General features: G+C 44.6%; 2 protein-coding genes across 2 annotated transcripts; both read right to left on the bottom strand.

Moving 5' to 3' along the window:
* Positions 1–1842: 1842 nt before the first annotated feature.
* On the bottom strand, positions 1843–20189 carry polr3b (polymerase (RNA) III (DNA directed) polypeptide B). Its single transcript, XM_076014735.1, has 28 exons — positions 20032–20189; positions 19593–19625; positions 19128–19184; positions 18986–19050; positions 18797–18872; positions 18468–18568; positions 18282–18373; positions 18080–18197; positions 17733–17841; positions 16857–16979; positions 15086–15202; positions 14876–15010; positions 13473–13634; positions 13074–13274; positions 12358–12520; positions 11142–11295; positions 10851–10925; positions 10674–10772; positions 10460–10587; positions 9141–9350; positions 8802–8960; positions 7996–8113; positions 7755–7897; positions 4645–4748; positions 3562–3728; positions 3132–3245; positions 2768–2941; positions 1843–2173 (listed from the first exon to the last, which is right to left on the bottom strand). Exons 1-28 carry the CDS (start codon positions 20101–20103, stop codon positions 2044–2046), a joined length of 3399 nt encoding a protein of 1132 aa, XP_075870850.1. The 5' UTR covers positions 20104–20189; the 3' UTR covers positions 1843–2043.
* A 316-nt stretch (positions 20190–20505) lies between these two features.
* On the bottom strand, positions 20506–22941 carry endouc (endonuclease, polyU-specific C). The gene is made up of 8 exons (XM_076014799.1): positions 22816–22941; positions 22670–22726; positions 22483–22582; positions 22288–22399; positions 22091–22212; positions 21385–21497; positions 21094–21244; positions 20506–20995 (listed from the first exon to the last, which is right to left on the bottom strand). The coding sequence occupies exons 1-8, from the start codon at positions 22824–22826 to the stop codon at positions 20720–20722; spliced, it is 942 nt and encodes a 313-aa protein (XP_075870914.1). The 5' UTR covers positions 22827–22941; the 3' UTR covers positions 20506–20719.
* Between the last annotated feature and the right edge of the window lie 374 nt (positions 22942–23315).

The following is a 23315-nucleotide window of genomic DNA, read 5'->3' as shown; positions in this document are numbered from 1 at the left end:
AGGCCACCAGCACTCCCTCGCTCCCTCGCTCCCTCGCTCCCTCGTCCCCGACACGGCCGAGATCGGCACCGGTGTGAATTTTCCTTGCGGGCTTGTCAGCCGCCTCTTTATCACTCACTCTTTTGCTGTGGCAACCTTATTTTTTGGGGGGGTTTCGCCTCCGAGAAGAGGGACCGGCACCACAAAAGGAGGGGGGAAGTAAAAGTGCAAAGCCCCGAGACTGGGAGGGCTCTGATGGAGTGCCTGAGAGCTGGAGAAGGGGAAAGCTGTGATTAGAATATGAATGGAACGGCGGGAGAGGGGAGGGTGGCGGGGGAGAGAAGGGGTGAAGGCAGAGGGGAGAGGAGAGGAGAGGAGAGGAGGAGAGGAGAAAGGAGGATTATGGCTGAATTACTCACCACATCGCGGTAGAGGAGGAGGAGAAGAAGGACTTTCTCCCACTGCTACCTGGGAGCAGCTTCACACGGAGACACGGGCCTGCACGTGCAACCCACTCAGGGTCCGAACGAGAAGGAAAAGAGAGGGAGGGGGAGGAAGAGGAGGGGGGAGAAAGTGGCAGGTGTCACTGAGCAGCAGAGAATTTGACCCTCGGGGAAAAAAAAACAGCAAAACTGTTTGGATGTATTTATTTACTTATTTGTTGCTGTGGTTGAAAAAGGGAGAACCACTGGTCACCCGGAATGATGAAAACAAACCAAAGGAGTGAGTGAGTGAGTGAGTGAGTGAGTGGCTGCTGTAAAAAAAAAAAAAAAAAGATGAGAAGAAGAAAAAAGCCGTGACCTCAAAGGAGGATCTAATTAATTTCAGTCAGATGAGGAGAAGGTGGAGTCTAGTCTTGCACCTCCATGGACTCCCCCCCACTTCCTCTTCCATGGGACCCCCCCCCCCCTACTTTTTCCCCCTTCCTTCTCGGCAGCCTGTTATCTGCTTATTAGAGCCTTTGGGGAAAATAGGACAGGTGCAGCCACCAAAAGAGCCTCTTCCACCTCCTTATTCCTGCACACGGCTGCACAAACGGATGTGTACCGCTTTTGTCCGGTGAAAAGGCCCCAATTGAGTTGTGTGTGTGTGTGCACGGGTGGTGGTGGTGGTGGTGGGGAGGGGAGGTGGGGTTGGTTACGCCACATACAACGTGCTGGTGGTGTCAAAGCTTTGTTTTTTTGTTTTTCTTTTTTTTTTATTAAAGGAAACCACCACCCCCCCCTCTCTCTCTCTCTTCCTCTCTCTCTCTTTCTTTTTGTTGGTCACATTTCTATGAGCCGTCGCACAAACCTTTGTCCGGCAGCCACGTGCAAACTGTAACTTTTGATCTCGATCAAGCAACAAGCCCCTCCCCCCTCGCCGCCACCAAATGCTTTTAGATGTTAATGAACGCATCTCCATTAGGTTCAGATGTGGTCGGGCTCATTCTTTGAAACGGCGATTAAAAGGAGGAATCCACACATTCATGGCATTAATCCCATGTTATGACAAGCTCGCTGACGGCTGATTCATTCAACCTGCGGCTACTGTGGAAATTCCTTGCACGTGAAAAGCTGTTGCAAATACATGTTGCAAAATCTTTTAGCGACTGCTTTCGATTATTCAACAGTGGGAATAAGTGGATGTCAGACTGACTTTGATTTTAAAAATTGTTCATTTGGTAAACTTTATGATTAAATGACAGATAAATAGATTGATAAATGAATTAATGTGGCATCATTTAAAATGTGGACACTTTTTGAAATTATTTTGTTTTTGCAATTTTGTATTTTTAAGTCTTTAAAGGAGAGCGGTCCATGGCCGTTACCGAACCGCCTCAGTACAAACAAGTTCATGAATCCAAACAGCAGTAGAAATATATACTGTGAAATAATAACCCTTCCGTCTTTATTAGCACCGAGAGCACGGTGAGCAGAAGTATCAACATAAACTTCCCATTCTTCTGGTTTGAGAATTCCAACATGATCAAAATAACATTTTTTTTTTTTTACAAACAAATCAGACTTCACACTTTATACATTTTCACTCTTGACACTGTTGGACCAACTGACTGTATGACAGTCACTCGTTGTAACGAGACAGCTTGAGTCGAGGGATGATGTTCATGGACTGCAGCTCCTGGAAGAGCAGCTTGCAGGCGTACGGGATGCGCAGGGAGGAGACCTGGCAGGAAGACTTACAGTAGTGGCACCTGGAGAGTTAAAACAGAGAAAAAGTTGCGGCCCAACATTGATATTCATATAAAATAAAATAAAATCTTCCTCCAGATAGAACAGTGAACCTTTTTAGATGAACCCAAACAAGTTGTCTTTCAACAATGAATATGGAACAAGCAAAGTTTAAAACTATACAACAAATGACTTCATATTGCACACCTGCAAAATCAAATTTTAAATAAGATAAAACTCATCAAAATGTCAAATGGAAATAAAAATTGTCTTTTTTCTGTTTGCAGCCTTCTGATTTAAATTTTAACAGTAACATTTTTTTCAATGGGCTGATAATACATCTAAGAATTAAAAATCACCACAAACCAATTAAGTCATAATAATAATCCTTCAATGAACGTCCTAACATGATTATTGAGCAGAGCATTCTGGTATTTGTAGTATCAGCGCTCCGGACGGTGACACCTATGCTTTAGAAAAACACTCAGTTTTAGCTTCATGCTAAAGTGAATTTTAGATCACAAGTGCCTTGCACTCAGTAGTGTGTGTTCACTGAAACAGTGTGACGGTCTTCACTGCTTCCACTGGTTCGAATGGGATGGATGTGTTGGACCTACCAGCCAGAGTATCCCAGGAGGCCGCACTGTCCACACACGTCCACTTCAAAAGCGTCGCTGGAGATCATGAGGCGCTCCAGCAGCAACATGCTCGCTCCGTAGCCAATCAGACAGTCCCGCTCCATCTCGCCCAGACGCAGGCCTCCGTCTCTGGATCGGCCCTCGGTGGGCTGCCTGTTGGGGGACAGAGAGCCGGGGACCCGGGGGGTGCGGTGAGGTGGGGAAATCAGCGGTTCCTGCACTCCCTGGCTTCTCTCTGCCTGCACGGTGCCCTCGCACAACAAGCCAAGCAGCAGTGAAGTCATGCAGAGAGGATTCTAATAGAACAGCAGCGACATGCACGTACAGCAGCCGTGGATCTTACCTGGTGAGAACAGCTCGGGGCCCTCGGGCTCTGGCGTGCATTTTATCAAGGACCATGTGCTTCAGTTTCTGATAGTACACAGGTCCAAAGTAGATATAGGCCTCCAGAGGTTCCCTGAGGAAAGAGCAATATTAAAATGGTGCACTAAAAACAGTAGGAAAACGTTGCATAATAGTTGGGGTTTAAAGGGGAATCATCACGAGACGTGTAATTTTGTCCAGATATCAATTTTGAGTGACCATGTATTCGAAAAACACAAATTGCGTTAATTACTTCATAAAGTCTCTAAAAAGACGAAACATCCATTTAAAGTGAGAACACGTGACAACTTCTCTGTCAGCCAAGTTGCACTTCTCTAGGAAAACATCACGATGCAAAGAGGATTTTCTCTGCATGTGAAGTGCCTGGGAAGAGTGGAGTTCTGTCCTACCCGGTGATTCCTGAGGTGACGTAGTCTTTGCCCTGGTAGTTGTAGCCGTAGCGGATCAGGTCCTCGCACACGTCCTTCACCTTGCTGCCTCCGAAGGCAGTTCCATAGTGGAAGCGGCCGTCCAGGACGCCGGCCTTCCCTGCCAGCAGCTCGATCAGCTTGCCCACCTGACACACACACACACACACACACACACACACACACACACACACATACACACACACACACACACACATTAAAGAAAGAAAAAAAATGACCTGAGATGAACATATGCTATATGAATAAATATATATGAATATATATATATATATGAATAAATCAATATATATATATATATGAATAAATCAAGCAGCAGCGATATCTGGATGCTGTTGGACTAGATGACACTTGTATCCCTCAGTGTGGGACGGCCAGTCAAAGGATGAGTGATTCCAACAATCCCACTGGGGTCGCACCCACGGGACCCCTGACCTCCGTCACATAAAAGGAAAGACCTGCTCTCATTGCGCTCGGCGCTGCAGAAACTTCCACCCAGCCAAACCTTTCCCAGTCTTTTCCATGACGACCGCGACGGCGGCGTGTTTGCTCGCTGCCGCCGACAACTTCAGCAGTAAAGACGCCTCCATCCTTTTTTCCTTTCCTTTTTTTTTTTTGCAGTGCGAGACGTAAATAGCGGGCAGAAGCGTCGCCGTGCCATTTGCATTCACCACCTTGCCGGTCAGATGCAGTGTTCACGCTTGATAAAAGGCAGCGGCGGCAACAAATATCTGTCTTGCAGGCTTCAATGGAGGTGAGCTCTGGAGGCCAATGATAACCCAGAGGAGGGGAGAGAGGGGATAATTGGTGGGTTTGTCTTGGGAGAGATCAACACAGACATGGGAGGAGGGGGGGTCGGAGGGGTTCACGCTGAACAACAGCCAGAAAGCTTAAATCCCAGCTGGCAGATGACCAAGTTTAAATTAGATGTCAAATTAGCAGCTTTTCACCCCAAGTAAAGGTTTGTTTTTTTCCTGTTAAAGAGGGTGATTTGAAAGCAATATTCTGCTGATCAGACTGAGACAGAGGAAGAGGAACTGCTGGTACCGTCATTCTGGAGGGATATCCATGAGGGTTCATGATAATATCTGGACAGATGCCCGTGTCGCAGAACGGCATATCCTCCTGAGGAACAATAAGGCCGCACACACCTAGAAGACACACACACACACACACACACACACACACACACACACAAAGAAAAAGGGGATATTAAAGTCAAAGTCCGGTCAGGCAGCAGTTCGCTGCTGAGAATTCTGATCAAAACCTGCAGCAAAAATGAGTCTAATGGGGAATCTGCAGAAGAACACAGACAGCGGTTGCGTTTCCATGACAGTTTTGCAAAATGAAAGTGACATTTGTAAAATTCCGACAAAGGACAATAGCGATTTGCAGGTGTTTCCACTGCACGGTGTGAAGCGAGATTTTATGAGAATTACGTTTGCTTTTGTTTGTTTGCTGCCAAGTATGGTTGTTATATTTTTCACTTTGATTATTTGTAAAAAAATATATATATATATATATTCTGTTTCCTCCTTCTGTCCAATCATAACGCGGCATTTTCACTGGTCAGTGAACTGGTCACTATATGGACATGTGTGGAAAAACCACCTCATGAGAGCGTCAAAACCTTTTAGTCATATTTGAGAGTTCTTTCCGAGTTGAGCTGCTTCCATCTCCAGTTTATACTGCCATACTTCCATTTTGTGCAATTCTAGGATGAATCAATACGCAGTTAGTAACGCAAGTGATCCTGGTATCAAATAAATATTTGGGTTAAAAACAACATGAAAGTGGCGGTTTGTGGGTTCAGTTTACAGCAAAGGCTGAATGGTTATATTACGTTCAACAACTGAAGAGTTGGATTTACGATTGATTCACTGGGAGGGATGAAACCATTGACTGTGTGACCTGACGGCAGCAGTTCAATAGTTCAGAGCAGGAACTCCGTCTCTTCCAGCAGCGCTGGTCAGCTTCACCTCTCGCACCAACGCTGAGAGTTTCATTTCCCGGAAAGCGTCTTTCTTTTCGTGTGTGGCTCTGCTTGGCGAGGACTTGAGTTGGACAGCCGCTCGCTCGCAGACAGACAGAACGAACAGACAGACAGACAGACAGACAGACAGACAGACAGACAGACAGACAGACAGGGTCGTCCTTTGATTCACATGATGTGTGGGGGACGAGCGCCCCAGCAGCCAGGAGTTTAAGTGCGGGGGTAAATGTTTGCCGAGGGGGCCGAGGCACTCTTGCCTGGCCAGGGTAAACACATTGTAGGCCCATTTGCAAATGAAAAAAAAAGTGAAAGAGAAGAGAAGGAGAGCAGGAAGTGGAGAAAGGTGCTTAGCTGGACAGGGAGAGCGGGATTACACACCCGTGACTTTCAGTTCAACTCAGAGGAAGTGCAAGGGATCAACTGGAGAGGAGAAATGGAATCCGTGCACGTTGGAAAAGGGAGAGAGAGAGAAAGAGAGAGAGAGAGAGAGAGAGGGGGAAGTTCAGTGGCAGCCAAAAGATCAGCGACACGGTGGACTACAGATGCTGAGCAGGACGCCGCTGCCGTGCAGGATGTTGACTGGGCACAAGCAAGCACAAATACAAGCAAAGCCGTCCAAAAGCAGGAAGAAAATGAAAAGAGAAAAGGGGGAGGGGTGCGTCAGGGCCAAAGAAAGTGACTTAAAAGAAATAAGAAAGAAATAAGAAAGAAATAAGCAAGAAAGAAAGAAAGAAAGAAAAAAGAAAGAAAGGTCCTTTAAGAAAGACGTTTGAAAATGGAGGATAAAGCAGAGCGAAGGAGAGGAGGAAAATGAAGAAGTCGAAGAAAATGATCCTGAAGGAGGGAGAGAGAGAGAAAGAGAGAGGGAGAGAGAGAGGGAGAGAGAGAGAGAGAGAGAGACACACACACACACACACACACACACACACACACACACACACACACACACACACACACACACACACACACACACTCGTTCCCATAAGCAGACACGCTCGGTGTTGTTTGTTTTGTGTGAGAGCGAATGATAAAAGAGGCATGAAATCAGCAGAGAAAGGCGAGACAACAGCGAGGCTCCATCACCGCTCACACAGCTCCACACTGGCGGCTCGCACAATGGACCCACACCACTGGCGCCCCCTCCCACACCTCCACAGCTGTGTGTGTGTGTGCGTGTGTGCGCGTGTGTGTGGGACCAGTAAATAATTAACTTATTCTGCTCTGCTGACCAGGACCAGTCAGAAGTAGCTGGAAGAACCAAACACACTTCTACCCAAAAAATAAAAACTCACAAAAACACCCCTGATCTAAACTCTGCAGTGAACAACACACACACACACACACACACACACACACACACACACACACACACACACACACACACACACACACACACACACACACACACACACACACACACACACACACACACAACAAGTTTAACACACTGGTGTTTGAGGAAGCAGCTCCGTGCAGGTCAATGATGATGTGACTTCACAGAAATCTCTGATATTCCAAACACTGTGCATCAGACGCACATCTGGAACTTTTCACTGTTCTCCTCCCGCTCACCCCCCAGCGACCCCCCCCCCGCCCCCGCCCCCCTTCTCTCTCTCCGTCACCGTCCGAGACAGAGGACATTGTTCCGGCCCGAGCTGACCCAGTGGCCGCAGCCGTAATGAGGAGAGTAAATTATGCATGGCGCCAGTTAGCTTTTTTTGATTAAAACATCATACAAGGCCTCTATAGGGGAGGTGCTGCCAAACAATGGAGGTTGTAAACACTTTTTTCCACCCCCCTCACCCCCCCCCCCCACTCCCAGTAGCAGCAGAATACTGCTGGGTTGTAATAAATTTGCATAGTCTGGCACGGGACAAAGAGCCAATTAATTGAAAAGAGCTCTTGAAAGATGAGGACGGGGGGGCAGTGACGGAGCAACAGCCACTAGGACTTGACTCAACAGACGCTCCAGCACAGACACGACACCAAGTTGTTGGTTTTTTTTTCTCATTTTCTTCTTTCTTTCCCTCCTTTGGCCATTTTGTGACAATTTTAAATTCAAGTGGTTGTCGGCGTGGATGCTCAGCTCAGTCGCAGCACTTCTGAACCGGAGGATGGTTGGAACAGGAAGGAGGGAGGAGGGGGGGTGTAGGGGGGTCCGCACCTTTCTGCCCGTGCCGACTGCTGAACTTGTCCCCGATCTCGGGTCGCCTGGTCTGCCGCAGCAGGATCTTGATGAGGAAGGCGTCTTCGGCGTTGGACGAGATCATGACTTTCTCGATGTACGAGTCCGTGGAGCCCTTGTACCTGGCGAGGAAGAGAAGGAGTGACGGGGTGAGGCCAGGGTGCGCACGCAGGTGGGCTGGTGGTCAGGTGGGGGCAGCAGCGGCAGAGTGAGGCCTCACGAGATGGGGACGTCTCTGTACTGGGGCTGGCCTGGCTGGGTACTGCCCTCCAGTGGCGTCTGGGTGACAGTTGGCATGGACTTGTTCACCAACACCTGCTTGTTCTCCACTTTCTCTCCTGACACACACACACACACACACACACACACACACACACACACACACACACACACACACACACACACACACACACACACACACACACACACACACACACACACACAAGTTGATGTCACTGTTGGAAACAGCCGACAAGTGACAACAAATAGCAGCATAACAACTCACTTGTTATGCTGTTACATATGTAGCATGTGGTTTCAAATGATAAATGATAAAACACCTTTTCAAACAAACAGCGGTTTGTCAAAGTGTGTGTGTGTGTGTGTGTGTGTACACGCGTCTACATTTTGCAAAATATTTTTTTTGTCTGATTGTTCTCCTTCATAAATGGTTGAAATCCTTCATGCCAGACAGTGATGTCTGCTGTCAGTCCAGTCAGGGCTGATTGATCGTCCAGGTGTCCAGTAGAACACCGTATCAAAGCGACAGTTCTGTGATGCTGCTGTGCATTCCTGGCTACAGTTGCACGGCTGCACTAATGTCACTTGCAGTCACTCTGCTGTAACATTAGCAGATCACCTGCAACACGCAAACCACCAAGAGGTGCACAAGCAGCGTGCCGCCTCTCTCAGAGTGTCTGGCTGGCTTTAAGTTCCTGCTATGTGATGAATGAGACGATCTGCATTACAGTTCAACGAGTGCATGTGATAAAATCACAGTGGCTCTGACTTTGTGACGCCACTCACCGGGGGAACAGATCCCGTCAGCATCCAGGATGTTGTGCCTCCAGATGGGCTTTCGTGTGGAGGCGTCCAGCATGGGACCCATCACCTTGTCAAAGGTCTGGTTGGTGTAACGTCGCAGGATGCATTTGGCATTTTTATAGACGAGGCACCGACCAAAGCCTAGGAAGGAATTTAAAAATAAAAATAAGAAAAAAGACAAAAACAATGCAGCTCTGTTAAAGCAAATCTCTGATTTCCATTAAATATTAGACGAGAATCTTTAATAGGTCAAAAAAAAAAAGCTCATTGACTGATGGTTATGGAGACATTTACTAAAATGATATAAAACCAAAAAGACACCTCTGTCAAGCGAGGCTTTGTTGAGGATCAGGGCGTCCTCAATGTCGTATCCGCTGTAGCTCATCACGGCCACAGTTGCATTCTGGCCGGCGGGGAGCTTCTCAAAATCGATGATCTCGATGGTTTTGGTTTTCACCATGGGCCTCTGAGGGTAGGCCAGCAGGTACATCAGCGTGTCGATACGATTCCTCTGGTTGTAGCCAATAGTACCTGGGAGCGAAAACACAACAACACAAGTCGGAATGAGTTCAGCACTGTAGAGAGAACTCCTTGAATTCTTTTTTGAAAATGAAAAGCCTTGAAATTCCTCTTTGACATGGAAATCTCATTAGTATTGCGTGTGCACTACTTTATTTGGAGGTGCAAAAATAAAGAACAGCTGACTAAGCAGCGCCTCAGAGTAGCAGGATTGGGGGGCGGGGGGTGTGCGCAGCAGAGTGAGGGTCTCCCTGGAATCTTGACAAACGTCAGTTGCCGACACCTCGGAAAAACTCAAAGAATCTCCAATAACGGCTGAGACACAAAACCCCATTTGCACATGTATAGGACGGAGGATGTTGTACAAATATATTTCCAATATGCGTTTATTTTGCAGCAGCAGGGTGAGGAACAGAGGGGAAGGATGGAGGTAGAGTTAGGGGGGTGAGGGTGGTGGGGGGGGGGGGGTGACTGGGGTCCTTATGAATGTTAGCAGGGCCGTTTGGGGAGGTTTTGGTTACCAGGGAGCTGCGGGTGTTCACTCTGTGGTCCTTCGCAGCTGAGCACACTGACCCCCTGAGCACAGCCAGAGCAGACACAATGAATTGCTAATGACACTCTGGGTGACTGGCAGGAAAAGGGCCTCTGCACACACGCAGCACAATGGAGAACCTACGCAAGCGCCCCATGTTTGATGTCGGCGCACATACAAACGCTGCTGACACACACATAGGAGAAACACTCCATCACAAATACAAATGTATTCTGACAAGAAGTAGAGCGGCAGCAGAGGTTCTCTTTCTTTTTTTCCAGACGGCGGTGGGAGGCTGAGAGAAACCTGCGGGTGCTGACACTGTTTGTTATTCTAATGCCCCGTTGTATGATTTTTAAATAGCGCAAATAAAACTTTAAACTTTGAACCGCCGGGATTGGGAGGAGGGGTGTGTGTGGGGTGTGGGTGCTACATTTAATTACTGTCTGCGTCGGCTTTGGCGTGAATGCACGCGTTGAGCCAAAGGAAGCGTCCGCCTGCGTGCAGGATGTTTGAAAAAGGATTTGCGATGCCGAAGCGTTTGTCGTCCAGCCGGCGGACTGGAGGTACCTGACCGGCTGATCCTTACCCATGGCCTGCTTGCCCATAGCGCACTGGTATGTGTTCCTGGGTGACTGGTTGTGGTGGGGGTAAGGTATGAGGCCAGCACACACCCCCAGCAGCGTGAAGGGCTCGATCTCCAAGTGCGTCGTGTCTCTGCAGGAAATAGAAAAAAACATATAAAACAAAACATAAGAGCGGGAAACAAAGCCGGAGTTCCCAACAGAGCCACGCAAGCTTACTTGGAGATCATGTGTTCGTAAAGGGCAATCTGACAGTCATTTTCCTCATTGACATCCAGATATTCCACCAAGCCCTCATGCAGGAAGTCTTCAAAGTTTCTGGAGACAAGAAGGTAAAAAAAAAAGGTCAAAATCTCATCATTTTAAAACACATCACCTGCAAACCTCCAGTCCCACCTGTAGCCCTGCGACAGATCCTCGATGTGTTTGTTTGTCACCTTAGGTTGTCCCCTCTTCACAATGATGTACGGCCTGATGAGAGACAAGCACCCACAAAAAAAAACTGAAATTCATCCATGATCGTGTAAGATTAACTTTCATGATCTTCTGTCCTAATTTTACTCTGCCAAAGTAAAAGTGAAAACTGCATGGCACGCAGAGTGAAATCTTTTCTAGGAGGACTGAAAGAGTCGAAAAGCATTGAGCTGCCATGAACGTGTCACTGCCTGCGTGTGTGAGGCGGCCGACCTGCAGAGTCGTCCTCCATCGGAGGAGATGTAGACGCAGCGGTCCGTCGTGTTGGTGGAGATGGACACAAACTCGTTGATGAATCCTGCCCGTCGCATCAGTCTGAAGGTGCTGACCAGCTTGCGATGGTCTCGTATCACACCCAGAATGTTGCCTGGTGACAGAACGAGAGACAGAATTAGCAGCGGCGGCAGCAACATCTCAATGAATCTGTGGCTTTATTTTCAGGAGTGAATCAGTCACTGAAGGCTAAATTCAAATTGTTAAAAAAAAATAAAAAATTCAAACAACATTTATAACCCTCTTACTGATGTGTCTAAAATATACAAGTCACCAATGACGGATCAATTACTGAGTAAATTCCACATTATTCCCTCCATTAATGAATATGTCCAGTGGATGTCAGACAATAATGAAAACTGCCCATCAGAGCCGCGGGTTGCCTCGACAGTCAGAAATGCAAATATATTGTGTTTGCTATCACAGTGGACAAAAAGCATTGTTTTTGGGAGTGCCTAATTAGTTTGATAATGTCTGACTATGTATGAGTTGTGAATCGAGGTCCAGTTGAAAGTAGTGTGAGATCAACAAGCTGCAGAGAAAAAGAGTAAATGTTACTTTTGGATTTAGCACAGACTCTTCGGACACACACATTTTGGACAGTGAGGTAAATATGACCGACGTGCTCTTACAGTAGCGAGCGACTGCTGCTGAGGCAGAGCTCCAACTGCCTGCAGGGGTTTATTCCTATCGGCTGTGACAGACGAGTGAGTGGAGAACAGAGGCGACGCCGTTTTCTGCCTGTGTGTGAGGGAACCTAGGCACTCTGAAGGGCTTTGACACCTGCTGCTAGCAGCTAATTAAATGGTATGGCAGCTAATATAATTTGACAGTTATCAGTGGCCAGACAAACATATAGAGTAATTAAGGGGCCAAGTTATGACTCAAGAATAATACCCACTGTCGCCCTGAAATTAACGACTTATCTGGCCGACCGCCGCAAAAACACCAAATTGCTTCTTGTAAACGAAACACAATATTTTTCCCTTTTATGTTCATAAGCAGTGCGTTGAAAACAGGGAGGCCTGGTTTGGAGTTTTTCCTTTCGGGGTGATCTGAAGAGCGGCAGGCAGCGTTCATTCTGTCTTCTGTCTTCTGCCATGTGTGTGTGTGTGTGTGTGTGTGTGTGTGTGTGTGTGTGTGTGTGTGTGTGTACCGTTGAGGAAGACGAGGAAGACGCTGGGGTAGGAGAGCTCCTCTCCACACAGCAAGTTGACGTCCTCCACGCCCAGGTTGAAGGCCAGTTTGATGATGGGGCCGTCCTCCATGTCGGTGGTGATGTGAGTCATCAGAGCCAGGTTCTTGACAAGACCGCAGGCCTACACAAAATCCAAACACAGCCAAGTGCTGATAGTCAAAGGAGGTCACCATGAATTAATCATCCCTTCATGGAAAAACATCTTAAATGTCACATACACCTGTTTTTTTTTAGTTTTACTTTTGTTCTCAGTTGATCAACATTGCACATTTCATTTTCCGAAAGCTCTGTCCGTGTCCATAAAAGAGCATATTTAGCCCTCTGTTTAAAACCTCCAGGAAAACCACTGAGAACTAGCTTCCTGCTGCATGCAATGCCTGCATTTACCTAGAAGGAAAATTAACCTGTCAATGAACAACGGCAAATTATCACTCAGAAATTTTTTCAATGCAAACGGTGAACACGTGTGTCGATAAACAAAGTCACTGTCAAATAACTCCACACTAATTAATGAGAGGAATTAATGCCATTATCGACCCTCACGTCCTGTACATAGGCTACAACAATTAATTAAAACAACAACAACAACAACAACAACAACAACAACCCGCACAACATTTGAAAGCAGTGAGCCCTCCTGACTGATCAGCTGTGGTGTGACGCTGCACCCTCACCTCTCCCTCGGGGGTGTCAGACGGGCACAACATGCCCCACTGCGACGGCTGCAGAGAGCGCGGCCCGCTGACCTTCCTGGTTTTCTCAAACTGGGAGGAGATCCTGGTCATCATGCCCAGAGCGGAGATGTAGGAGAGTCGGGACAGAACCTGGGTGACGCCCTGGCGGTCCATCTTAAACCTTTTCAGAGACCAGTTACCCTGTGGGCACAGAACTCACGGTTCAAACACAACTACATCGACATCAAACATAATAATAAACACGGTGGTAATATGCTGTGTTGCATTAAAGCGTAGAAACATAGCAAACTCCATTAGAATGGTGCTGTTACATGCGAGAAAGCACAATTTTACTTCAGACAATGACTTTATTTTGATGTCTTTTTCCAATGGTCTTACAGTGGATATGGCATTGACCATGCCGTTGGTGATCTGGTCCTGCCGCATGTGCTTCACCACGTCAAACTGGGCCGCCCTCTGCTTGGGGATGATCTGATCGGCGATTTTCTTCAGCTCAGAGTTGAACTTTTTAAACAGATCTTCAAACAGCAGAGAGAGGAGCTGCAAAGGGAGAGGGAGGACGACACATCATCATCATCATCATCATCATCTGCACAACTTTTGACTGAGGCGACGCGCTGGTTAAATCCCCCAAATGATTTTGATCCTGAGGTGTTCAGGCGGCGAAACACCTGTTTCCACTTTCATTGTGGGTGCAGTCAGATTAATACCCAGGTGTGTCGGCTCAGTGATAAGCCTGACCTGGCCGCCCCCATCCTGGGTGCCCCCTCCTCATTCAGCAGGTCTACAGGAGGTAACCTCTTTCACACACACCCTCACCCCACCCCAGCCGTGTATTAACATACATCAAAACAAACAGGCAGCACTGCTCAGAATTAATAAAGAAATTAAGCTTCCACTGCGCAGCCAGGCCAATTAGTTGAATGTCAGGGAACCATAATTGGAGAGTGAGGAGATTGCTGCCGTTGTTAGTGTGTAAGCCCCTTATTGAAAGAGCGCCCCCTCCGCCTCCCTCTCCTCCCATCGCCTGCTCCTTACACAGAGCAGGTTGGGGGTGTGGGGGGGGAAATTAAAGGCCTTAAGACAGCAGTAATTACATTATCAGAGCCGGGCCTGCGGATTAGCTCAATCGCTCCAGTCAAGGCAGCAATTCTATTGTCAGGGTGCTGAAAAATCCCCATGCTTCCACAGCCTCTGGATTTGGGTGCCACTGCATATCTCTCGCCTGACAAAGCCAGGCAGGAATACAGCGAGGAGGAGGCGGAGGAGGCGGAGGAGGAGGGGGAGGAGAAGGAGGAGGAGGATCGGAGGGCAAAAAACAAAACAGGGAAAAACAAAGCTGAGGGAGGAAATAATGAGAGTCTTATTAAAGTACGGCGGGGGGAACAAAGATGCAGGTGAGAGATCAGAGCTGGAGCGGCTGCTGTCCTCTGGCCTAATGCTGTGATCTATTCACACGGAAGCACACCAGCCTTGTTGGAACATTTATGCACATGTATTATTAATAAGCATAAAGCTTATTTGTGTGTTCTTCTGGTTCTGTGAGTAATTAGAGAGGGTAAGCGTCCCTGAGCTCACAGCGGTGAAGGAAATGAGTAAACAAGCAGCTTGACAGGGCGCCTTCTGCGCCAACTCGTGTTGACATCAAAGTTTCAGGCTGACGGATGAGAAATAAACTGAGCAGGGCTTTTTCAACATAACGTGAAAGAGAAAGATTGAAGTACTTCATGGTCAGCACAGTCAGCAGACACCACAAGGAGGACAGGTGTGCCGAGGTTTACCTGCCCAGCCAACTCCAGACGCTTGTTGCCATAGTAATCTCGGTCATCCACCTTATTGTCCCCTTGAGCCAGGATCACCCTGCGCACCATCACAGCCAGGTAGATGCACTTGGCCCTGAAGTTAAACTCCTTCACCTGCAGACAGAGGATGATTCAACTGTGTGGAATGAAGCGCTTTTACTCCACGACTCCACCTGCGTGCTAGCGTACTGGGACGTGTGTGAGGATGAGGGACGCCAGGAGCTCCCGGGCCTCCTCCATCTTGGTCTTCTTAGGACCCCCCCACATGCGCTGTCTTCGCACTTTATTACCCAGGTACCTCAGAGCCTGGGACACAGAGGGAGACAGAGAGGTCAAATGTGACAAATATGTCGACAAGTGGCAAAAAATAAAATAAAAAAAAATCATCAAAATTCAAGAATTTTTTTCTGAAGGATTTTGAATTTTTGAAAGATTATCTAATACTAACGTGAAAACGATAGACTGAAGTCTTAGACACAGAAAAAGTAATTTGAAAAGAATTCTTGAGGGAAACTCGCGTGTTTAATGTTATTATGACGCTAATAAATAGGCATAAAAAGAGCGCAGAAGGGTGTGTGTGTGTGTGTGTGTGTGTGTGTGATTTGTGGGAGGTCAAGTGAATCAGAGACCATATTACCAGCACACATACACACACATACACACCTGACTCAGTGTGCTCGTGGAGTTCTTCAGATCTACAAAAGGGGTCAAAGGTTAATGAGGCTGAGACCACCCACTCAGCCCAGCGACTTGTATGAAACATATTTCAAAAAATTCTGCAGGACTGCAGCCATCATCCACTTATTGTGAAACTGAGACACTACATTGTCAAACAGCAGAAAAAAAAATGTTTGATGTCTATGAATATATAAGTAGTTTAAAAAGATAATGAATTTGCTTTGGGCAGATTACTTATCATAATCTAACAACAATGTTTCCTAAGCCTTATCTGCCTTTAATTAAATAGATTTAGGCTGCTTTGTGCACAGTACAATGAGCCAATGAATCCTATGAAAAGACATCATGTCGGCTGGCGGACTGAGGAACAGGAGAGCTGCTGCGGCCGGTTGCTAGGAGGCAAATGTGGTCTGATCAATGCATCAGTGGCTCTTCTAACAACATAATCTTTATGAAACACAAATTGGCCGATTGCATTCATGTGTAGGTGTCAAAGAAAACATGTGGGCCTCCAGAATAAACCATGAAAGGCTTGATTTAACCGGCTGCTAAGACAAAACACCAGCCATCTGATCACAGGGGCACAAAAGAGAGCGGCTGGTTTCTGCCGCCCTCACAGAAAGGTAACAGACTCATCAGCACTGACTGACAAGTCAATACTGTTTTGTATTGACTGGCGGCTGAATCATACGGAAGTGAGAGGGCTTTTTTATGTTAAGAATTCACTAAAATGAACTAAAGCTAAAATAAAAGGACATGGCCGATCCAGTTTAAAAAACAAGAAGTAAGAAATGTAAGAAAAATTAAGACATTAAAAGAATAAATACTTTATATTTGTGTATTTTGTGGAAATGCATATTTTGTTACAACATGTGTAAAATTTTAATATTATGAAAAACCATGCATTTTAATTTGTTAAGAGTAGGACGACCCCTGTCCCATCTCTACTATATCCAAACATCCAAAGTTATATTATGGAAACTTATGCCACCAAAAAGGCTTCTGGTGGTCAAGTTTCAGTTGAATATTTACAGTTGAAATTAAGGAAAATTTTCGGGAAAAATATCTAGGACATTTTCTATACATCATTGCCAGAAACACTGATATTAAATACTTGCTATGAATACCAAACATATCACATTTCTTGTATTTGTACCGTTGCACTTCTATGTGAGTTTTTAAAATTTCTCTTTACAATCAAAATTAAAAAACAAAACAATAAATGAACCTCCATCTGAGCTCTTCCTATAGTAGGCTGGCTTTTGTACTGAGCTGTGGGTACCTGAGTCTGAGTAAAGATCTGGGCCTTCTGACACTCCTCCAGGCTCGGAGCAAAGCTGGCCATAACGTGTTCCTCTGTACCGATCATCTGCACAATCTCCTGGTCACTCTCCACGCCCATTCCCTGTGAAGCAGCACAGTCACGGTCACTGCATTACATTCACATCTTTCATTTGTCGCTCAATGGGCCAGGTAACTGTAAGGTAACTGGATGTGACATTCGGCAGCTGACACAAAAAAGGCGAGGGGATACAGAAAGAGTGTGCGTTTATAGAGCAGCCAGGAGGTGAACTGGGAATGTCCCGAGTCTGTGACATTTGCTTATGGAAATGTGAGGATGTGGGAACTGATCCATCTGAGCCACAGTGGATGTGAATGTGCTGAGTTCCTTTTACTGCAGCTGGTGCCAAACACATGGGGAGAAGAGAAGGAGTCACCCAGGACATGTGATTGCGGAGCAAACAAAGTGAGCATGCAAACAGTGTCCCTTGAATATTAACCGTGGATGCAGCTTCCACATGGTAACATGTCCCTGAGAGATTCCCCTCACAGGAAAAACAAGTTAATCATGCCATCTGGTGAATGTTTCATCTGAGACAACAAAGAGGACGACGTTGAACCTAATTATAAAGATAACATAAATCTCACTTTATTTATTTTGTTGAAAATTTCTAAAGGTTTCAGCACAGTATTGTAGAATAGAGAGCACACAATAAAAACAAACTTGGCAACAAAAAAACAAAAAACAAAACAATCAGAAACACTTTTCTCTTTCTCCTTCATTTAAAAAGCAGGTTTGTTCAAAATATTCAATCTAGCTGGTATGTAGCACCCCCTAGTGGGTGAAAGGCGTAACTTCCAGAGACATGTATTTTACCTTAAATATGATGGCGATGGGGGCATCCTCTGACAGTGTGTTGTGTCTCAGGTAGAATCTGCCCTGTTTAACGATCATGTTAGTTCTGCTCTTCTTCTCGTGTGTAGAGCTGGAAATGAGGAAAATATTTTGAATTTAGGATTTAAGACATCATTTATTTTGTTCATTATTCAAAGCTTGTCATGCATGCACAGTAAGGAAAAATATTTCCCTGGACAATTCAATTCTTCCAATACTGTCTGTAATGAATGGAGAATATAAAGTCGAAGAATAAAGAAAAACTATGATAGAAAATTCAGCGATACAGATGCACACAGGTGATTGTCAGGATGAGGATTTTACAGTACCTGGTGACTGAGGCACCTACTGCCCCCTTCCTGTCCTGTTCCACAATGATTCGATTCTTTGACAGCTGTTCTTGAATCAGAATGACTTTTTCTTGCCCTTTCACAATAAAATACCCCCCTGAAAAAAAACACACACACGTAAACCATTATGGAAACAAAACTGTTTAAATTTAGTTGAGGACTCTTGCCGTGTTTTCTGTACCTGGGTCTAGAGGACATTCATTAAGTTTTGAAAACTCCATGGGAGTCTTTCCTGTAAGAACACAGTTTGAGCTCCGCAGCATTATTGGCATCCTTTCAAAGAAAAGGATAATAAGGGTTAAATAGCAAAAATGACTTGAACTGACATCATTTACATAGCTGGATATAAAAAGGCAAATTCCAATACCTTCCAATAGGCAGTGCATTGCGAATGATTCTCTGACTGCCACGGGTATACTCAATGTCCACTGTGATGGGTGCTGAGTAGGTCATGTCTCTCAGACGACACTGTGAAAAACAAAATGTTTGAAGAGCATGATGTAACATAAATCAATTTGAATGTAATGATCATTTTGTGATGATTTCGGTGAGTGCTTCCAACAACATAAATACTATATAATATACAGTACATATAGTCTAAAAATCAAATAACTTTGAGTAGACAAACTTGGTAACTATTGTTTGTTTCTGTCGTTGTTGGTTTGTTTGTTTTTTCTAAAATGTAAGTAGGTTTACCTCATGAGGAGAGACAGGTCTGGTTACGTTGAAGCTTTCTTCAACATCAGGCATACCAACATAGATATTGAGGTACCTGGAGGTGAAACGATTTATTGAAATTAACAAAATGCAGGAACATACAAACATGGAATGCTAATTATAGATTTTCTCTCCTACAAGCAAGACGTGAATGTGCATATTACTTACTTGAGGTACCACATGGGATCAGCATCACTTGTTATCTTGTCATTTGCTTTCATTATTTTCTTTATCTAGAAAACAGTCAAATGTGTGTGAGTGGGATGCTGCAGAAACAATTGTAGTGCTCACAAATGTTGCCGTGTTTTACCTCAACATTGATGAAATAGTTGAATGAGTCAATATGCTGCTTCACAAGCCCTTTCACCTGAAAGGCAATTTTTTAAAAAAAAAATCTGTTCATCTTGGTGTCTACTAGGGCAAAAAATGTATATTGCAGAATCACAATTTCTTTTACTTCCCCAATCTTTGTTCGGTAATTGGAATACTGTAAAACATTTTACCCAGGTTTACCAAATTGTACTAGTAGTAGTCAGGAGGATGTGTGTCAAAATACTTTAACAGTGTAATTAGTAATTAAGAGATTTGAAGGTTAAATTTAATTTTAGCTGACATTTACTGATCAAATGAACCAGAATTTGTTTATTCGGGTATGATTGTCTTTTTCTTTCACTTAAAATTGTATTTTACGCGATTTTTCGCAGGTAACGAGCTACAATCAATTCAGTGAAACATTTAAAAAAGAGGCGAAGGGGACTTTTTTTTTTGAACTTACCTTCAGGAAGGCAGGGAGTAGTTTCCACTTTTCCTGTGTGATGACAAGGAAAAAGTAAGAAAACAAAAATCACAATCGATTCTTCATTTTATTTTATTGTTATTTTTAGGATTTATGCTTTCCATAAGAGCGCACGATTACTCAGTAATGATGCATTTACCAAGCAATCCATTGTGAATTGCTTCATACATACAGCAATGCATTGGCAACTGCTTCATTCAACTTGACAGCTGCCTTGTCAAAACATAACATAATGTATTCTAATTAACACTGCGGAGTAAACTCTGACCAAGACTATTTTAGTTTATGAACATCTCAAGAAAATTTGAGTTACAATGTTTTTCTAGCTCTAATATGGTCTTCTACTGCTAGCCACAATGTTAGCATTAGCTCTTCTGTGCTCGTGGCAGAAAAGTATGAAAGTTTCGTCTAAACTTACTGCGACAGTGTTAACAGGAGCCGCAAGCTCCTGTGGCGACATGCCGCCAAACTCTGTCCCAAGTACTTCCATTGTAATCTCTGGAGTTCAGCAGCTAAAGTATTATACTCGTGTCATGCTTTCAATGTTGTTACAGACACCGGAAGTCCAAATGCATGTGTTTCGATCGAGTGTTTCACTATAAAATGTCCCTTCACTATAAAATGTCCGTCATCGCTGAAAAGACAAAGTTCCTGATTAGGCGACCCGTGTATTCAACTCGTAAATGTAAGTCTTGACATATGGTTAAAATAAAATAAAATGCGAAATTTACACAGACTTTATTGTAACTATAGAATGTAGGACTTGATTGTTGTCATTACTCGTATTTGATAAAAAAAAATATTAGTAATGTTTGAAAACAAAAACAAAACAAAAACAACAACAAAAAATGGATGCAAAGTAGTTATTTCACAACAACACTGAAAGGGTGGAAATGTTTGAAAACGTTTATTGAGGAAAAACATGAGTAGCTATTTTTTCCACTTTAATGACAGGTTAACCATATAAAATGCAGGTAGGCAACATGCATCATCTATGTCCCACGAAAATACAACAAGGCGTGTGACACTTCCTCAGAAATAATGTTATGGGCTACAAATTGTGCGCATCAACATTACTATTGCTGTGACTCAAAATGTTATCCACATCAGTGTGTGGGCTGACTAATATGTCGGCTGTTGCTGCTGACAAGTTTAGGGTACGCTGTCCCAAGTGAGCGCCCATGCCGGATCACCACCAGTTCCATCTGACACTGGTCAATGTTGACCAGCACAGTCGTGCTTCTCTCTGTGTCCATGAGGAAGATAATGGTGAAGATGGCCATCTCAAACTCAGGGCTGGTCCCAATGAAAGCGCTGCCAACGGGCTTCACCAAACCATGCCAGCTAAACTGGAGGCTGAGGACATGGTCATCTTGATCAGGCTGTGGATAAAACACATAACTGTCAGATACGTTTGTCAGTGTATGTAAAGGGACTGTTTAAGGGACGGCAAAAAGAGCCAAACAACAATTGAACTCACAAGATCATGGTCCCTGGCCTTGTAACCTTTATAGTCCAAATGGTTGCTCTTTTCCTGCAAGTAAAACTGGATCCAGTTGTGGAAACCAATGATTTCTGTTCCAGATCGTGTCTCTCCAACAAAGACGTGCTCGAATCCACAGGAGTCCAGTCTGGCAAAGGTATTAATTTAGACAATTGTTAATAATGCATTTCTCAGAGATTCGATAATAGTACAAAGAAGTTATGTAAAATTCTTTACTGCTGTGCATATGCAACCTGAACAAATCATATGCTTATATTTGTATCTTACCCGGTGTTCCTCTGTCTGTGGTAAAGGTGGAACCAGATCCGGTTCAGTTGATTTTTAAACTGCCTGAGGTTGGAGCTGGATTTACCTTTTCTCACCAGGTATTTATGAGCATGCTGTCGAGAAATCATGGTCATTATTCATACATATATGCAATCCTGTTGATTTTCGTTTTGAAATGTTTGGGATTGGGGTTGGGTTGGGAGTATAAACTAGATAATTTGAGAAAGTCCCTTAAAAAAAGGTTAATTATAAAAAGATACTCAGTGGTGTGATTGCCTTCTACATTGGAAGCGCTATAATGCACAACCACATCTTTTCCTTCCAAGAACAGCAGAAAAATATTCCACGGATCTTCTGCGAAAAGAGCAGAGGCCAACATTCCACAGCCACACACATATGTTTCAGATGTTATTCCCCTCTTCAACATCCATCTGTGTTCTGAGCTAAAGTCAGGCAGGAAGAGACACAACTCCCACTGGAGCTCTGCTGCAGAGCTCATTTAGGGAAACAACTATCAGCAAAAGTGTAAACAGGAGGGAAAAACAACAGAACTATCTATGTATTATCTTCTTGCTCTATAAAATAGTTCTGAAAGTCCAGGCACTTTATTCATGCACGAAATAAGGCATCATGGCATAGAAAGAATTCAAAGAGTTTATGAAGTGTAAGAGAATCTTAGGTGCAATGTGTAACTTGTCAAATATACCTTCATAACCTCTGTTTCTAAAACAGCATCAAGGAAGAGATTAATCTCCCCGAGCTCCTCTGTAGTGACCACTTCAGCCACGCCTGAAGACTTCTCATAGTTGTCCAGCAGTCTGATGAACCCTGCAGGCAAAGGAAGCTGTATTTATTTATTTTTTAAAAGTGAAGTGTTGAGTGAAGTGTTGAGTTGGCCTTTACGGGAGAAAGTAGTTGTGTTGGTTAGTTTGCTGTCGCTGATGTTGGAGAAGAGAGGCAGCTGGGCGTGATCCTGTGCAACATTGCTGCCCTGGCTTACGTAACCGGCTCTACCCTGAAAAAAAAATCCAAGAGAACAATGTCTTGGTGAAAACAGTAGATTTGTGAGCAGTCTGCAATGAGAGTATGATTCTGCACCTGAACAGAGATTGTGTAGTCTATTTCAGGTGTCCAACGATTTACATCCAACCTCCACAGCTCATTGAAGAAGTTTGACAGGTCCTGATTTAAGGTTGGTCTGACACACAAAGTCCCACAGAAAGAATAATGAAAACCATCAAATACTTGAATGCACACGACACGAGAAATGTACTCGTCATTTTACCTGAATGCATTCGATCTGCAGAGAATTGCTGTGAAAAGCACAAGGACTCCAAATAATCTACACAAATTAAAACAATAACAAAACTGTTGAGTAAAGCAATTAAGTTCCAAAGTGTGAAATCTTGTGGAAAAACCTGAAACTCGTACCTTAAAGCCATGTCAGCAGAATCCCAAAGCAGCCAGCCCGACAGAAGAGTGTGTTTGTCTGCAGGCTCCACCCTGCATGAGTAAACCAGGACAGATGCCTCCTAATGTTACTGATCCTGACCACACCAGGGGGGTGGAGGCTGCAAGCTTTCACCAAACATGAGAAAACACCACCAACAATAGGCTACCTCTCCTAAAAAGAGCTGTTTAGGAGTACAAGTGATTTTATGTCAAGTTAAAAAAGTAAGGTATGTATTTCTTTCAGACAATTTTAGACATGTTAAGGTTTTTTTGGAGGGGTTTTTGTGCGTGTGTTTTAAACTTTCCTTGCTAAACTGTTATCAACAAGTGTCCCGGCGAGTTTCAGCAAATCTGAGTCATGAAAACCTTTTTGCAAAAAATTCAATTAAATTAAACAAAAGGGAAAAAAAACACTTTTATTTGGACATGCTCAGATTCTGCATTCCTTCCCATTGTCATGTTATTTACAGAATTGAACA

This window comes from Nelusetta ayraudi, unplaced genomic scaffold (genome assembly GCF_046127955.1).
Source record: "Nelusetta ayraudi isolate G7.1 ecotype Tasmania unplaced genomic scaffold, CSIRO-AGI_Nayr_v1 ptg000173l, whole genome shotgun sequence".
In the NCBI taxonomy this organism is placed as follows: domain Eukaryota; kingdom Metazoa; phylum Chordata; class Actinopteri; order Tetraodontiformes; family Monacanthidae; genus Nelusetta; species Nelusetta ayraudi.
This window is presented reverse-complemented; position numbering and strand designations above follow the sequence as displayed.

What these genes read in the sequence shown, in the direction of transcription:
- polr3b (XM_076014735.1), bottom strand. Translation starts at nt 20,103, where the DNA reads ATGGAAGTACTTGGGACAGAGTTTGGCGGCATGTCGCCACAGGAGCTT. An exon ending in AATGCACTGCCTATTGGAAG is followed by an intron (nt 18,374 to 18,467) that starts GTATTGGAATTT and finishes TTTCTTTGAAAG; the next exon opens with GATGCCAATAATGCTGCGGA. An exon ending in TGGTCAATGCCATATCCACT is followed by an intron (nt 13,275 to 13,472) that starts GTAAGACCATTG and finishes CTGTGCCCACAG; the next exon opens with GGTAACTGGTCTCTGAAAAG.
- endouc (XM_076014799.1), bottom strand. An exon ending in ACTACACAATCTCTGTTCAG is followed by an intron (nt 22,400 to 22,482) that starts GTGCAGAATCAT and finishes TTTTTTTTTCAG; the next exon opens with GGTAGAGCCGGTTACGTAAG. An exon ending in CACAGACAGAGGAACACCGG is followed by an intron (nt 21,245 to 21,384) that starts GTAAGATACAAA and finishes TACCTTTGCCAG; the next exon opens with ACTGGACTCCTGTGGATTCG.